Raw genomic sequence first — 17820 nt, forward strand, 5'->3', positions numbered from 1 at the left:
TATAATACTGCCCCCTATGTACAAGAATATAACTACTATAATACTGCCCCCTATGTACAAGAATATAGCTACTATAATACTGCCCCCTATGTGCAAGAATATAACTACTATAATACTGCCCCCTATGTACAGGAATATAACTACTATAATACTGCCCCCTATGTACAAGAATATAACTACTATAATACTGCCCCTATGTACAAGAATATAACTGCTATAATACTGCCCCCTATGTACAAGAATATAACTACTATAATACTGCCCCCTATGTACAAGAATACAACTACTATAATACTGCCCCATATGTACAAGAATACAACTACTATAATACTGCCCCCTATGTACAAGAATATAACTACTATAATACTGCCCCCTATGTACAAGAATATAACTACTATAATACTGCCCCATGTACAAGAATATAACTACTATAATACTGCCCCTATGTACAAGAATATAACTACTATAATACTGCCCCCTATGTACAAGAATATAACTACTATAATACTGCCCCCTATGTACAAGAATATAACTACTATAATACTGCCCCTATGTACAAGAATATAACTACTATAATACTGCCCCCTATGTACAAGAATATAACTACTATAATACTGCCCCCTACGGACAAGAATATAATTACTGTAATACTGCCCCCTATGTACAAGAATATAACTACTATAATACTGCCCCCTATGTACAAGAATATAACTACTATAATACTGCCCCTATGTATAAGAATATAACTACTATAATACTGCCCCCTATGTACAAGAATACAACTACTATAATACTGCCCCATATGTACAAGAATACAACTACTATAATACTGCCCCCTATGTACAAGAATATAACTACTATAATACTGCCCCCTATGTACAAGAATACAACTACTATAATACTGCCCCATATGTACAAGAATACAACTACTATAATACTGCCCCCTATGTACAAGAATATAACTACTATAATACTGCCCCCTATGTACAAGAATATAACTACTATAATACTGCCCCCTATGTACAAGAATATAACTACTATAATACTGCCCCTATGTACAAGAATATAACTACTATAATACTGCCCCCTATGTACAAGAATATAACTACTATAATACTGCCCCCTATGTACAAGAATATAACTACTATAATACTGCCCCTATGTACAAGAATATAACTACTATAATACTGCCCCCTATGTACAAGAATATAACTACTATAATACTGCCCCCTACGGACAAGAATATAATTACTGTAATACTGCCCCCTATGTACAAGAATATAACTACTATAATACTGCCCCCTACGGACAAGAATATAATTACTGTAATACTGCCCCCTATGTACAAGAATATAACTACTATAATACTGCCCCCTATGTACAAGAATATAACTACTATAATACTGCCCCCTACGGACAAGAATATAATTACTGTAATACTGCAGGCTTTGGCTGTTATAATAAAGACACCTGCCTTACTGGAATCATACACATGTCACCTTTCAGATGCCACAGTCAATTACTACCCGAGCATCTGAGTGGTTAAGCAGAGGGGTGGGGAGTCCCTCCATCTCATGTTTGGGCCACACCCCTAATTTTGTTTAGGATGTACATGAAAACGATATTTTCAAAATGTCTCAGGTAGTAAAATATCTTATAATGATGCGTCTCCATCATCGCTCTGACCTGCAGCATCAGGTTTGCATCTTATCGTGAATCAAAGGAATAAAAAAAAAACAAAAGCAAATGTGGAATTTTAATTTTGTCCTTCCTCTTCCCTACTTTTTTCCATCATTTCAGAGAGATGGCATGACAGTACAATGTGTCCCCAAAAAGGAACATTTCTATTATTAATGACAATTATACATAAAAAATTAAAATATTCTTCAAATAAAAATAAGATAAAAATACAATAGACAAATGTGTACATTCAGGAAAACACACGAGGGTGACCTGATGTCCTGATTTCAACTTTGCTGTGTAGTCTGGTACTGATTACTGGGGTTCAGCAGTGTCAGCACATGATTATTACTGGGGTTCAGTGGTGTCAGCACATGATTATTACTGGGGTTCAGCAGTGTCAGCACATGATTATTACTGGGGTTCAGCGGTGTCAGCACATGATTATTACTGGGGTTCAGCAGTGTCAGCACATGATTATTACTGGGGTTCAGCGGTGTCAGCACATGATTATTACTGGGGTTCAGTGGTGTCAGCACATGATTATTACTGGGGTTCAGTGGTGTCAGCACATGATTATTACTGGGGTTCACCGGTGTCAGCACATGATTATTACTGGGGTTCAGTAGTGTCAGCACATGATTATTACTGGGGTTCAGCAGTGTCAGCACATGATTATTACTGGGGTTCAGCGGTGTCAGCACATGATTATTACTGGGGTTCAGCGGTGTCAGCACATGATTATTACTGGGGTTCAGCAGTGTCAGCACATGATTATTACTGGGGTTCAGCAGTGTCAGCACATGATTATTACTGGGGTTCAGCAGTGTCAGCAGATGATTATTACTGGGGTTCAGCAGTGTCAGCACATGATTATTACTGGGGTTCAGCAGTGTCAGCACATGATTATTACTGGGGTTCAGTGGTGTCAGCACATGATTATTACTGGGGTTCAGCGGTGTCAGCACATGATTATTACTGGAGTGCAGCAGTGTCAGCACATGATTATTACTGGGGTTCGGCAGTGTCAGCACATGATTATTACTGGGGTTCAGCAGTGTCAGCACATGATTATTACTGGGGTTCAGTAGTGTCAGCACATGATTATTACTGGGGTTCAGCGGTGTCAGCAGATGATTATTAGTGGGGTTCAGCAGTGTCAGCACATGATTATTACTGGGGTTCAGCAGTGTCAGCACATGATTATTACTGGGGTTCAGCGGTGTCAGCACATGATTATTACTGGGGTTCAGCGGTGTCAGCACATGATTATTACTGGAGTGCAGCAGTGTCAGCACATGATTATTACTGGGGTTCAGCGGTGTCAGCACATGATTATTACTGGAGTGCAGCGGTGTCAGCTCATGATTATTACTGGGGTTCAGCAGTGTCAGCACATGATTATTACTGGGGTTCAGCAGGGTCAGCACATGATTATTACTGGGGTTCAGCGGTGTCAGCACATGATTATTACTGGGGTTCAGCAGTGTCAGCACATGATTATTACTGGGGTTCAGCAGTGTAATGACATTATTATTACTGGGGTTCAGCAGAGTCATCCCATCATTAATACATGGGGTTCAGCAGAGTCATCCCATCATTATTACATGGGGTCAGCAGAGTCAACCCATCATAATTACAGGGGTTCAACAGAATCATCCCATCATTATTACAGGGGTTCAGCAGAGTCATCCCATCATTATTACAGGGGTTCAGCAGAGTCATCCCATCATTATTACAGGGGTTCGGCAGTGTCAGCACATGATTATTACTGGGGTTCAGCGGTGTCAGCACATGATTATTACTGGAGTGCAGCAGTGTCAGCACATGATTATTACTGGGGTTCAGCTGTGTCAGCACATGATTATTACTGGGGTTCAGCGGTGTCAGCACATGATTATTACTGGGGTTCAGCAGTGTCAGCACATGATTATTACTGGGGTTCATCAGTGTAATGACATTATTATTACTGGGGTTCAGCAGTGTCAGCACATGATTATTACATGGGGTCAGCAGAGTCATCACATAATTATTAAAGGGGTTCACTAGAGTCATCCTATTATTATTACTGGGGTTCAGCAGTGTCAGCACATGATTATTACTGGGGTTCAGCAGTGTAATGACATTATTATTACTGGGGTTCAGCAGAGTCATCCCATCATTATTACATGGGGTTCAGCAGAGTCATCACATAAGTATTACAGGGGGTCAGCAGAGTCAACCCATCATAATTACAGGGGTTCAACAGAATCATCCCATCATTATTAGAGGGGTTTAGCAGAGTCATCCCATCATTATTACAGGAGTTCAGCAGAGTCATCCCATCATTATTACAGGGGTTCACTAGAGTCATCCCATCATTATTAAAAGGGGTCAGCAGAGTCATCCCATCATTAATACAGGGGCTCTGCATAGTTATCCCATCATCATCAAAGGACATATACCACCAGGATGAAAGACTGTATGCAAATGAGCCTCATTAGAGGGGTTCAGCAGAGTCATCCCATCATTATTACAGGGGTGCAGCAAGAGTAATCCCATCATCAATAGAGTGGTCAGCAGAGTCATCCTGTCATTATTACAGGGGTTCAGTAGAGTCATCCCATCATCAGTATAAGGGTTCAATAGAGTCATCCCATAACTATCACAGGGAGTCGTCCCATTATCTTTCTAGGATCAGATTCACAGCCTTATTTCATTATTGCTGGAGGGCAAGATAAGCAGAGTCATCACATTGGGGAAAATGGGGCTAATTTTTGGCATATTTGGGTGAAGTGTCGGGAGTCCAATAGTAATCTTGTTATCCACAGGGTATTTGAGAATGGGGTCAGAAGAGGTATCTCATTATCATTAGAGAATGGGGTCAGCACAGTCATCTTAGAGCGCAGGATCTGTAGAGTCATTTCATCATAGGAGAAAGGGTAAGTCAGCAGAGTCATCTCATTCACATTACAAAGTGGAGCCGTGGCATCAACACATTATCATAAGTGGGAGGAGTTAATAATTATAGGTCATCTCATTAACTAGCAGTTGATCAGCCGTGTTCTGTTCAGTATCCGATGCAGATCAAAGACTTCATTTATGTGATTCTGGAAGGTCCAAACCCGCAGCGTTCCTGGATGTAGAGGGCAGAGCTGGGAGTATGTGAATCTGATATGTAATGATATCATTATATAATTGTATATTATTTCTTCTGCTATTATGTATCACTACAAATGTTGCAACATAGTAAAACTAATCTGTTGTTTGTATGTGATGAATTTGGAATAATAAAATAAAGAATTCAATATAAATATAGGTCATCTCATCATAATTAGAAGTCCCATCATTAGAAAATGGAGTCAACATTAGGGGTCAGCAGAGTCGTCCCATAATTAGAAAGTGGATTCAGCATTAGAGGAAACGGTCAGCAGAGTCATCCCATCATTAGAAGGTGGAGTCAACATTAGGGGACAGGGTCAGCAGAGTCGTTCCATCAATAGCAAGTAATGTCAGCATTGTGGTCTTTGGAAGGTGGAGTCAGCATAAGGGGACAGAGTCAGGAGAGTCGTTTCATCCTTAGAAGGTGTAGTCAACATCTGGGGTCAGGGTCGGCAAAGATGTCCCATCATTAGATAGTGGAGTCAGCATTAGAGGACAGGGTCAGCAGAGACTTCTGATCATTAGAAGTTGGAATCAACACTAGGGGACAGGGTCAGCAGAGTCGTGCTATCATTAGAAGGTGGAGTCGGCATCAGGGGACAAGGTCAGCAGAGTCGTTCTATCATTGGAAGGTGGAGTCAGAATCAGAGGACAGGGTCAGCAGAGTCGACAGATCAGTAGAAGGTGTAGTCAGCATTAGGGGAAAGGGTCAGCAGAGTCGTGCCATCATTAGAAGGTGGAGTCAGCATTAGGGGAAAGGGTCAGCAGAGTCGTGCCATCATTAGAAGGTGGAGTCAGCATTAGCGGACAGGGTCAGCAGAGTCATCCCATCATTAGAAGGTGGAGTCAGCATTATGGGACAGGGTCAGCAGAGTTGTTACCTAATTAAAAGGTGTAGCCGGCATTAGGGGACAGGGACAGCAGAGTTCTCCCCATCATGAGAAGCTGGAGTCAGCATTGGAAAATAGGGTCAGCAAAGTCTCCCCATCATTAGAAAGTGGAGTCAGCATTAGGGGACAGGGTCAGCAGAGTTGTGCCATCATTAGAAGGTGAGTCAGCATTAGAGGACAGGGTCAGCAGAGTCGACAGATCAGTAAAAGGTTGAGTCAGCATTAAGGGAAAGGGTCAGCAGAGTTGTTGCATCATTAGAAGGTAAAGTTGGCATTACGGGACAGGGACAGCAGAGTTCTCCCATCATTAGTAAGTGGAGTCAGCATTAGTGGACAGGGTCAGGAGAGTCATCCCTTCATTAGAAGTTGGATTCAGCGTTAGGGGACAGGGTCAGCAGAGTCATGCCATCATTAGAAGGTGGAGTCAGCATTATGGGACAGGGTCAGCAGAATCGTTTCCTTATTAGAAGGTGTAGTCGGCATTAGGGGACAGGGACAGCAGAGTCGTCCCATCATTAGAAGGTGGAGTCAGCATTAGGGGAAGCATTAGGGGACAGGATGATCAGAATCGTCTCATCATTAGAAGGTGGAGTCAGCATTAGGGGACAGGGTCAGCAGATATTCCCCATCATTAGAAGGTGGAGTCAGCATTGGAAAATAGGGTCAGCACAGTCACTCCATCATTAGAAAGAGGAGTCAGCATTAGGAGACAGGGTCAGCAGAGTCGTCACATCCTTAGAAGCTGAAGGCAACGTTATGGGACAGGATCAGCAGAGTTGTGCCATCATTAGAAGGTGGAGTCAGCATTACAGGACATGGTCAGCGGAGTAATTCCATCATTAGAAGATGGAGTTGGCATTAGCGAACAGGGACAGAAGAGTTGTCCCATCATTAGAAGGTGGAGTCAGAATTGGAAAATAGAGTCAGCAAAGTCGCCCCATCATTAGAAAGTGGAGTCAGCACTAGGGGACAGGGTCAGCAGAGTTGTTTCAACACTAGACGGTGGAGTTGGCATTAGGGGACAGGGACAGCATAGTTCTCTCATCATTAGTAAGTGGACAGGGCCAGGGGAGTAATCCCATCATTAGTAGGTGGAGTCAGCATTAGGGGACAGGGTCAGCAGAGTCGTCCCATCATTAGTAGGTGGAGCCAGCATTAAGGAACAGGGTCAGCAGGGTCGTTGCATAATTAGAAGGTGAATTTGGCATTACTTTATCTTCCATTCATTACAGCTGCCATAAAGCCACACACTGCTGCAATGTCTGTACAGACAATACTGTTTAAGGTGGTTTTCATGTTCCCAAATGTAACTGCGGGGCTACAGCTTTTCTGAGTCATCATCAGGCAGATGCAGGGGACCCTACCGTCCCATGTCATACTTTGCAGGGTATGGCACTCATAGGTCTGGCTGATACCAGAGAACAGTGACCAGCGCACAGATATTTAACCCTCAAGCATGAGATTTTATCCCCCCATGGCAGATATAACTTCTCCCAAGTATCAGTTCTTTTCCTTTTATCCCCAGTTCCTATTCCCTAATATCAGATCGCACCCCCTCAGTGTCAGATCTTACCTACCTACTGTCAGATTGTATCCCCCTCAGTGTCAGATCTTACCTACCTACTGTCAGATTGTATCCCCCTCAGTGTCAGATCTTACCTACCTACTGTCAGATTGTATCCCCCTCAGTGTCAGATCTTACCTACCTACTGTCAGATTGTATCCCCCTCAGTGTCAGATCTTACCTACCTACTGTCAGATTGTATCCCCCTCAGTGTCAGATCTTACCTACCTACTGTCAGATTGTATCCCCCTCAGTGTCATATCTTACCTACCTACTGTCAGATTGTATCCCCCTCAGTGTCATATCTTACCTACCTACTGTCAGATTGTATTCCCCTCAGTGTCAGATCTTACCTACCTACTGTCAGATTGTATCCCCCTCAGTGTCAGATCTTACCTACCTACTGTCAGATTGTATCCCCCTCAGTGTCAGATCTTACCTACCTACTGTCAGATTGTATCCCCCTCAGTGTCAGATCTTGTGAAATCTTATTCCCCTCAGTGTCAGAATTATCCCCCTCATTGTCAGATCTGTTACCTCTTAGTACCAGCTCCTCTCCCCAGTGCCAGGTGCTCTACCTGCCTGTGTGTAAAGTCCTGGCATGTGAGCAGAGAACAATACAAGGTGCATGGGTCAGCTGATAATTGCAGGCAGAGCAGATAGCAGGGAGCCCCTCATCTGAGCAGAGCTTTGCCTGTAGGACAGCCCTGTGTGTGGAGCACTCTCTTCCCATCCTCCTCTGTCCTGTAATGTATGCAGAGCAGTGAGAGGCAGAGTGCTGTGTGCTGCTCAGTCTCTGGGATCAGCTCACACACAGGCAGCTCTACAATCACCTCCTGCCCTCCAGCTCCTCACGGTAAGTACAGCCATAGAGTGGGGGGCTCTGGGGTCACAGTCCCGGGGGAGGGGGAACCCTGTAACTTCCTGGAGGCTGCAGCGTGGAGCAGAGGTCTGTGATATCCTCCGCCAGGGCTCCAGGTGCAGAGCTGGGCTGCAGAGCTTGCTCTCTACGACTCTTTGGCTGTCAGCAGCCGCTACACATTGACTGTCGGGACGGGGAGTCGGGCGCCGCTTCTGCTTCACTTCTTGCTGCACATTTCAGACACTTTTGTTACTTTGTTGCTGTCAGCCCCGGTCTCCTCGCAGGGGTTAATAGAAGCGACTTCAGGTTTGTAGAATTTTGCCACTTTGTTGCCTCTTCCTTCCTGCAGGGTCCTCAGCGGGGGCTTTTCTGCCAATTGTTGTCAAAATCACAGAGGGAAGTAGATGGTGACCGCAGCCGCCTCCTCACCCAGGGGAACCCCACATACACGGGGAAGGGGAACCCACATATACGGGGCTGAGGACACCCTGCATACACGGGGAAGGGGAACCCACATATACGGAGCTGGGGGCCGCCACATACACGGGGCTGAGGACACCCCACATACACGGGGCTGAGGACACCCCACATGCACGGGGCTGAGGACACCCCACATGCACGGGGCTGGGGGGGCACCCCACATACACAAGGCTGAGGACACCCCACATACACGGGGCTGGGGGCACCCCACATACACGGGGCTGGGGGCACTCCACATACACGGGGCTGGGAGGACCCCGCATACAGGGGGCTGGGGGCACCAAAATATATGGGGATGCGGGCAACCCGTTTACACGGTGCTGGAGGGACCCCACATACACCGGGCTGGGGGCACCCACATACAACTCACTGGGGATCATAGAAGGGGCTTAGGTTTAGGACATTTTCTGCAGGTTAGTTGATGTTTTGGAATGATCAATGCATGTACAGGGTCCCCTGATAATTGGGTGGGGGTAGCAGGAGATGCATGATATCGGGGTGGTCATCAGGACATGTGGGGTGCAGCATGTCAGGGTCCTCTGTCCTCGGTGCTGGAGCTTTGTCTTTGCTCTGGACCTGAGGACATGAAGAGAACTTTACATTTTATCTGCCTTCACTTTATCACATGGAAATGCAACTTGACAGAACCTAAAAATTGAATATTTGTAATCATCAATCATTTGGAATTTAGAATCAGAATTATATTTGACTGATTTAGTTGTTGTTTTTTTGTTTTTTTTTAGTTGCATCTTTATTGTAAGATTGAAATCATTGATGTGTGATTGTATATGTGTTACTGACTGTATATGTGTGTGACTGTAAGTGTGATCGTGTATGTGTAGTTGTATGTTTGTGTGATTGTACGTGTTTGACTGTGTGCATGCGTAATTTTATGTGTGTAATTGTTTGTGTGTGACTGTGTATATGTAATTGTATTTGTGTGATTGTATGTGTAACTGTGTGTGTAATTGTTTGTATATGACTGTGTATATGTAATTTTATGTGTATGATTGTACGTGTAACTGTGTGTGTGTGATTGTACGTGTATGACTGTGTGTGTAATTTTATGTGTGTGATTGCATGTGTGTGACTGTGTGTATTTGTATATGTGAATGATTATAGGTGTTCAATCTTTTATGGATGTTATACAATTTAAATTCTATAAGTGTGTGATTGTGCAGAATTATTTGTGTATATTATACTGGTTTGCGTGTATACAGACTGTATATAGACTTGTTTTATATTAGTGTATATTTCTGTTCATATATTCCAGTATTTTTCTACTTGTCTATGTTTGTGTGTGTATTGTGTATGTTTACGCTTGTCTGTATGTTTGTATATTATTATGGTTGTGTATGTGTGTGAATATTTCATAATCATATGTGTAATATTGCGTAGTTATACTGTGTCATGTAATGTATGTGTGTTAGTCCATGCCAGTTTATACTTAATTTTTTTTCAAGTTTCTCTGTATTTGTGTGTATTGTTATGTTGTGCATGTTCATGCCAGTATATATTTCTGTATATATTCGGCTTGTCTATATTTGTGTGATTATACATGATACACAATAGTTATATTGTGTTGTGTCTTTGTGTGTATAAATGATACTTGTGTGTTTGTGTATATACTGATGTGTGACTATTATATTTATATTTATTTGTTTTGCATACTTTTTTACTTTTTTGCTGTCATCCGTTTGGACTCTTTCCATGGTGGAATCTTTTTGTTTTCGATTATTTTTGGTTCAGTTCTCTCTCTCTGAAGTGACATTTAACGTATCACTTAGGAGGGGTGAGAGCTGCTGCGGTGTCCAGGGCTCGGGGGCACTTTTCGGGTTTGTCGGGGGTCTGGGTTCTCCTCTGAGCGAGGACAATGTGTTGATTCATTTTGCATATAATTACAGCAGCGCAGTAATGCAACCTGTTGTGTGGAAACGCTCTAGCAACTTTATATAAACCTGCTTAAAATTCACTGGCAAACGCTCAAACGCTCCAAACCTATTAAAAGGGGGAAATTTTCTTTTCCTTTAAATTTTGAAACCTTTATAAACAGATTTGTGATGCGGCTGCGGTTTTATTGCCGCCTTTGATTCGGTTACAAAGGAAAGGGTTTACAATGGACAAATTTTAGCAAATAGAATTTATATTACGAGACGTCAGAAGTTCTTTATATATAAATATGTATATTTTTTTTACTGTTACATTTTTACGTTTATTTTGTTTTATTTTAATAAGCAAGAAATTCGATACCAAATTGCTCTTAGTCCAATCCTTTTGATCAGTCCTGGATTTATTAATTTAGTAATTAAAAAAAAATAAAATCTAAACATTTAATATATGTAAAATAGATCTCCATAAACCATAGGTGAATGCACACAGATACAATCATGGATATAACAGAATAAGATCCATGTTTTGCTGTGGTACCAGCGTTGATGTGACTTCTCTCGTTTACTCCTCGGCTTCGGAGTTTGTCTCATGCTGTGGAAAAGTATTTGATGATTTATATGGCTGCCTCTTCGATTGCTGTGTCCAAGTCTTCTTTCTCCACCATTCAGCGGGGATGTCAGCCCTTATTACTTACTATTGATCCCTTTGCAAAGTGAGAAGTGAACTAAAATTAATGTCAATCCCACTGCCCGGATCAATAGCCGGAGTTATTTTAATCTGGATTTGCACGGGGTCCTAAATTAAAAAAAATCAGCATAGGAGCAGCGGCCGGCGGTGTATCGGTTTCTGCCGCTCGTCTGCTCTGTCGTCTGAGGTGTTCAATGTTCAGCTCGGGCTGATTATCCTGCAATCCATATTTTTTTAATTAAGAAGGTCTGTTAGTTTTTCCTTATTTAGGGTCCTGTGTTTTGGACGATGACATCTTGACATTGGCAGTGTATTAACTATAGATTTCCATAAGGCTTGCGGTTTGTAGGCGCTGTGTCCTCTCAGTCTCCTCTGGGAACAGAAGACGCTGCCGGGGAGAAAGCTCTACATTTTGAGTTGCTTGTATATTTCTCACAGTGGTGTCAATATGTCCTGAGCTGCTGCTCTGATTTGGGACAATGAGACGCTGCAGTTGTAGCTGCCGTTTGGTCTCAGGTTTTGTCAGACAGCAGAGGGAAACATCTCACAATCTGGAGGTGAATATGCTTCATTTGGTTACTTAGGTCTAACCTCACGACTGACAACAATGAGCGGACAAGATTGTGATTCTGATCAGGACACTTTGTATTTCCAGTAGATCCCATGAATATTCAATAGTTCAGACTTGATTTGATGAGTTAAAGGATCATGAAGCTTAACGATTGTGCGAGGAAATAACTCAACGAGGCTCAAAACAAAGGTTTATATCTGTTACATGTCTCCGACAAAAAAAAAAAAAGTCAAACTGGTGAAGGTCGGAGATTGACATCATCATCATCGCCGTTCCCTTTGTCTCGGTTCCTCTCCTTTAACTTAACCTGAGAGTTATTTAAAATATTGGAAGCGAGAAAATAAGTTAATGAGAGATATATAATCTGATAATTTAGGGTTGATGCGTGCTCGGACGCCTGCCAAATGAGGAAGCAATTTGAGGGCGTCTGCTGAGCCTCTCCATTATAAGAGGTGGCATCGGAAATGGCGCAATACCGGGGTCTCACCTGACGGCTGAGGGCAAAAGTCACCACAAACATCCCATGTCTGGCCGAAACCAAAATTATACATATAGACACCGTAATATTAACTCTTTCACTCATGAGATATATTTCTTTATACCATCTAGACTGTAAGCTCTTATGGACAGGAATCTCCTGAATTGATTCCAAAATTGTTTTTTCGATTTAATCTTCTCTTTATGTTGCTGCAGATTGTACAAGTGTGTGAGATCTACTTTACCAACTATATACAATGTATCCACTAATACCATTATATACCATGTATCAAATAATACAATTATATACAATGTATTAAATAATACAATTAGACACAAATGAGAAAAACTTTATAGAAAAATGGTGTAAAAATACATAAATAACTAAATATAAAGTGTATCCTTATAGCGTTACTTATAGAAAAATCTATGTACATATATAACTAACCACATCAATATAAATAACTAGAAATATAATAATACAATTATACCTAAAATATATACATCGAAATAAAAAACATAGAATATATACATAGACTAAATATACAGATAATACCTATAAAATCTCCATATAATTATAATATTTGTATCATTATATACATAAAATTATAAAGGTATAAATAACTAGAAATATTAATAAATACTTTATTTTATACAGAACTTTATAGATAATATATATTTATATAACATCATTCCTATATAGCTTCCTATAGAATAACTATAAAAACATCGATAACTGGAAACATATAATATATAATCCATATCTATAAAATATATCCCTAAAATAACCCTGTACATCTATATAACCATATGCATATAATAACTATAGATATAATTACATATTATAACCTTGTACATTTGTATTCATAGAATAGCTACACAACTACGGTATATAATTATACAAACATCTATAAACCTCTGTATAAAACTATGAACAAATATAACAAATATATACACTCCTATAATAACCCTGTACATATATGTTATATAACTATATCATACAATAATCATCATCTCCACATATAGACACATTTAGATACATAGTATTCCGTGTTGTAGTCCTGGGGATTCTCTCCCCCCCTGTATTTGGGGGGAGCATGCTCTTGGGGTGCCTGGATGTGTCGCTCCTTCCCTCCCTAAAGGAAGTTTCCATTGTTTTGTTTTTTAGCAGAATTTTCCCTTCTTTTTTTTGTTATTTGGGCATTAATAAACTAATGAGAAATAGATGAGTTTGTCTTTATGATGTCGCTGTTTTAGCAGCTGCGGGTCTCCGGGCCGAGTCCTGCTCTCTGTATAAACTCTTTCATCTTCACTATTAAACTTCTGCTCTTTGATTTGAGAGAAAAGGCTGCGGCGGTTTTATATGATAAACTTAGAGAAGGGATGTTTTTATGGGTCTCCGAAGGGGAGGAAAGCAATATGTTCCGGTAAGGTGTTCCCTCTGCCCCGCTGCAGCGTTTAACCTGCTCTGTTTACATGGCGGCTTATTAATACCTTCACCAGAAAGAAAGTGGCTGCAGGTTAACCCTGTGTTGCCTGCAGCAGATTTGCCTTCTTCTCCCCAGACCGTTAGGACACGTTGGCCCCCATCCTGTCTCCTCTCGAATCGTTACCGTCGTTTAATATTTATTTCAGATTTTTTTTAAAATTTGTTAATAAAAATCTGACATTTTCCCCCTGAATTGTGGAGGAACAGTAACAATTCCCCCCCCCCGAGGCAGTGACGACAGGTACAAAGTGTCAGCTCCAGATGTAGAGCCGCTTTTACCAGAACAAACAGATCATCCTGGGGCCGGGAAGAATTACAGCTAATGCCGCAAATGCTTCCAACGAGAGGGGAGTCATCGCTCATTAGGGCCGGAGAGGCTTTGTGTAACGAGGAAGGTGATTTGGTTATCTTTCTTCCACAAGCTTTTATCTGCTTGTCACTTTAATCTATATCTGCCGTGTATCTGTGCGGCAGACAATACCCCTCATGTCCTCATACATCCACATGATGTACAGTGTCTCCCCCTGACCCCCCGCAAGATAAGGCCAGACCGTTCCTTCTCCAATACCGGAGATAACAATGATTACTGATGATAATCCCCCGCCATGGCCATAAAAAGGGGGCAAATTTATTGTTAGGGCCGCGATAGCGACTTCTTCACCCAATGGGGTCTCACGGATCCTAATGAGCGGATCTTGTGAATTGTAGATTATATTTTCTCATCTATGAAAGCTGCTCTAGATGTGCGGTCACTGGTGCAGGACATAACAGGACAGGGACCAGCACAAAATAGGAAAAAAAAATCCATAAATATATTATAAATAATAAATCATAATATTATATCGTTCGTGGGCATCAAAATACGTATCTTAATATTGTGTCTGCAGAGTTATATATTCTATCATTGTGTGTGGGGTGTTTATATATATATATATATATACATATATATATATATCTTATCATTGTATGTGTGCATATGGATCTTTTTATTATATGCGGCAGTGTAATGTATGTTATTATTATATGTTAATATTTGGTATGGGCATAGTGATGTGAGTCTGTATTGTCTGTGTGTAGTGTTATATATCTTATAATATGTGTGGAGTGCATTATGTATGTTACATGATAAAATTTAGTGTAAGCATGGTGATGTATGTTTGTCTTGTCTGTGTGTAGTGTAATTTCTTATTATTACACTTGTGTAGTGTGATATACCTTATTATTATATGTGTAGTGTGATATGTTATTATACGTGTGTAGTATGATATATCTTGTTATTACATGTGCGTAGTGTGAGATTTCTTATTATTATACGTGTGTAGTGTGATATATCTTACTATACGTGTGTAGTGTGATATATCTTATTATACGTGTGTAGTGTGATATATCTTGTTATTACATGTGCGTAGTGTGAGATATCTTATTATTATATGTGTGTAGTGTGATATATCTTATATTATGTCTGTAGTGTGATATATCTTATAATTATAGGCGTGTAGTGTGATATATCTTATTATTATATGTGTAGTGTGATATATCTTATTATTATATGTGTAGTGTGATATATCTTATTATTATATGTGTAGTGTGATAGATCTTATTATTATATGTGTAGTGTGATATATCTTATTATTATATGTGTAGTGTGATATATCTTATTATTATATGTGTGCAGTGTGAGATATCTTATTATTATATATGTGTAATATAATATATCTTATTCTATGTGTGTAGTGTAACAGTTATCTTATTATATGTGGGCAGGGTTTGTGTGTTTATGTTGTGTGTTACTTAATGTTTAGATGTTGTTACATGTGGCTTGTTGCATTATGATATTATTGCCACGTGCTGTCGGCTCTTTTTATGTTCACAATAGGATAGTAATGAATAATTTCACATGGGCCAAAACCCCACATCCCGGCGCCTTTGAGCTCCTTTTCGCCAGTGTTAAAGGTCTGTGACTGTGTCTGATAATCGTGTTAATTGCTATGTATAGGGGAATCAGTGACTAAAAGGCACTAACACAAACAATAATTATGTATTGATTTCTGCACGTAACGCTCAGGGCTCACGTCTCTCTTTCACTTTCTTGTGTGGACGCAGGTTTCACAGGGGAGAAATGAAGTGACGTTTCCCGCTTGGCGTGAAGATCCTGTCGCTGCAGCCACCAGAGGAATCTTTACCAAAATTCTCAATTTGGCAAGAACCAAAGTGTCAGACATGGATCTGCATCGAGCTGCCTTTAAGATGGAGAACTCTTCCTTTCTTCCCAATCCGCTGGCGTCTCCGGCTTTGATGGTGTTAGCTTCTACCGCTGAGGCCAGTCGTGATGCCTCCATACCCTGCCAGCAGCCGCGACCTTTTGGGGTGCCTGTATCGGTGGATAAAGAGGTGCACATTCCGTTCACTAATGGCTCCTACACCTTCACCTCAATGTACCATAGGCAGGGCGGTGTCCCTGGGGCCTTCTCTAACCGTGACTTTCCACCTTCCCTTCTCCACCTACACCCACAATTTGCCCCTCCGAACTTAGACTGTTCCCCAATCAGCATGCTGAATCACAGTGGTGTGGGCGCCTTCCGGCCCTTTACCTCCCCTGAGGAGCGTGAGAGCTATCAGTCAGCATTTACCCCGGCCAAGCGCCTAAAGAGCTGCCATGATACAGAGTCCCCGCACCTGCGCTTCTCTGATGCTGATGGAAAAGAGTATGAATTTGGGACACAGATCCAGACAGGTTCCCCAGGGGGACTTAAGGTGGACGATGCCGGGAAAAAACTGTTTGCTGTGTCCGGCCTCATATCGGACAGAGAGTCTTCAAGCCCAGAGGACAGAAACGAGAGGTGTAAGTGTTTACAATTTTTATGAATTTATGTTATGTAGTTTTCTGACCTTCTTAGATGTAAACTTTATAAGAACATATCCCCAGGAATATGTCCTCAGCTAAAGCATGAAATGTGGTGGAATACTGTAATAACATTACAATAATCTAGAACTAGATACAAAATATCAGAACTTTATTCTGTATTCATGAATCTACTTCGTTACGATGCATCGGCCCTTTATACATTGGTCCCATATGCTTTGTGATTTATATAGGTGTTCAGTGTGAATGCGGTAAAACAGTCTCTAAAATCGTTAGGGATGTGATAGTAAAGATCGCTCATGTTATCAGAACTCTTTGCTGCATTTTGTTGAAGTTCAATTCTTTGACCCCCATCACATAATATGGCGTCCGCTGTGATGTAGCTCAGGTACATGGAGATTTCGGGGATATAAATGACGAGATGTTTTTCTATGTTGCATAATTGGCCTTCATGACTGTGCGAACAATACTATAAAATAATTGGAAAGAATTGTCCTCGGCTCCGCTGCCTGTACGTTACGGTGAGCGCAATCATTTGACACAGGTGACGGCGCGGCGGAGAGCTCGGGGTCCTGCTGTCTTTACCCAGCCAGCGCCAGATAGAAAAATTGACACACACTCCGGGCGTGGATGATAAAATCTCCCGGTGGAGATTACGGGTAATTTTTAAAGCAAAGCAATAGTTCTCTTCCATTTTTTCCTCCTCACTTGGAGTGTAAATTTCTCTTCTCCCCATACAGAGAAGCTGGAGCGTTTTCCGTCTTCTGCGTGGCTGTAACGTCTGGTTACGACGCCACAGAGGGTAATTGAGATGTCCTGTCTCTTTCTCTCCAGTTGAAGCTACTTTCCTGTGCTGTCGACTTGAATTAGACACCGAGTTAACTTTATGCTACTAAAAAGGATTCAGCCCCGCGCACCTTCCTCTATTGCCTGAGCCATAAAAAATAGTCAGGCTTGTAAATCTCCGTCTGGAGATGAGGCACTCAGGTCCGGCTATCAGGACGGGGACCCCGGGACAGTGTAGGGGGATGAAAGGCTAAACAGGTTATTAGTTAAAGACCAACCTGACAGCGCAAGACCCAAGTCCACAGCTTAGATCCAAGAAATACATTTCTTTCTAATTTCATAAAATTCGGTGGAACTTTTCCTGCTTAGTTACTCTTTTATCTTGTTTATTCTAAAAAAAAATGTAATGCAAAAATAAAAAAAAATCACTGAAATACTGC

At 41.4% G+C, this 17820-nt stretch overlaps 2 protein-coding genes across 9 annotated transcripts in view; one reads left to right on the forward strand and one right to left on the reverse strand.

The window, feature by feature from the left end:
- Nucleotides 1-17820, reverse strand: part of ERI3 (ERI1 exoribonuclease family member 3) — a 329148-nt gene that overhangs the window by 191943 nt on the left and 119385 nt on the right. The window lies entirely within an intron of this gene.
- Nucleotides 8012-17820, forward strand: part of RNF220 (ring finger protein 220) — a 151039-nt gene continuing 141230 nt past the window's right edge. The window contains exons 1-2 of one of the 4 annotated variants that reach the window (XM_072127555.1): nt 8012-8131; nt 15835-16573. In XM_072127555.1, the coding sequence (XP_071983656.1) occupies nt 15952-16573 (622 nt within the window). In that variant the 5' untranslated portion in view covers nt 8012-8131; nt 15835-15951. The remainder of the gene's footprint in view (nt 8132-15834; nt 16574-17820) is intronic. The other 3 variants (XM_072127556.1, XM_072127553.1, XM_072127554.1) reach the window with 3 other exon arrangements.

The sequence above is a fragment of the Engystomops pustulosus genome, chromosome 10 (genome assembly GCF_040894005.1).
Source record: "Engystomops pustulosus chromosome 10, aEngPut4.maternal, whole genome shotgun sequence".
Taxonomy (NCBI): domain Eukaryota; kingdom Metazoa; phylum Chordata; class Amphibia; order Anura; family Leptodactylidae; genus Engystomops; species Engystomops pustulosus.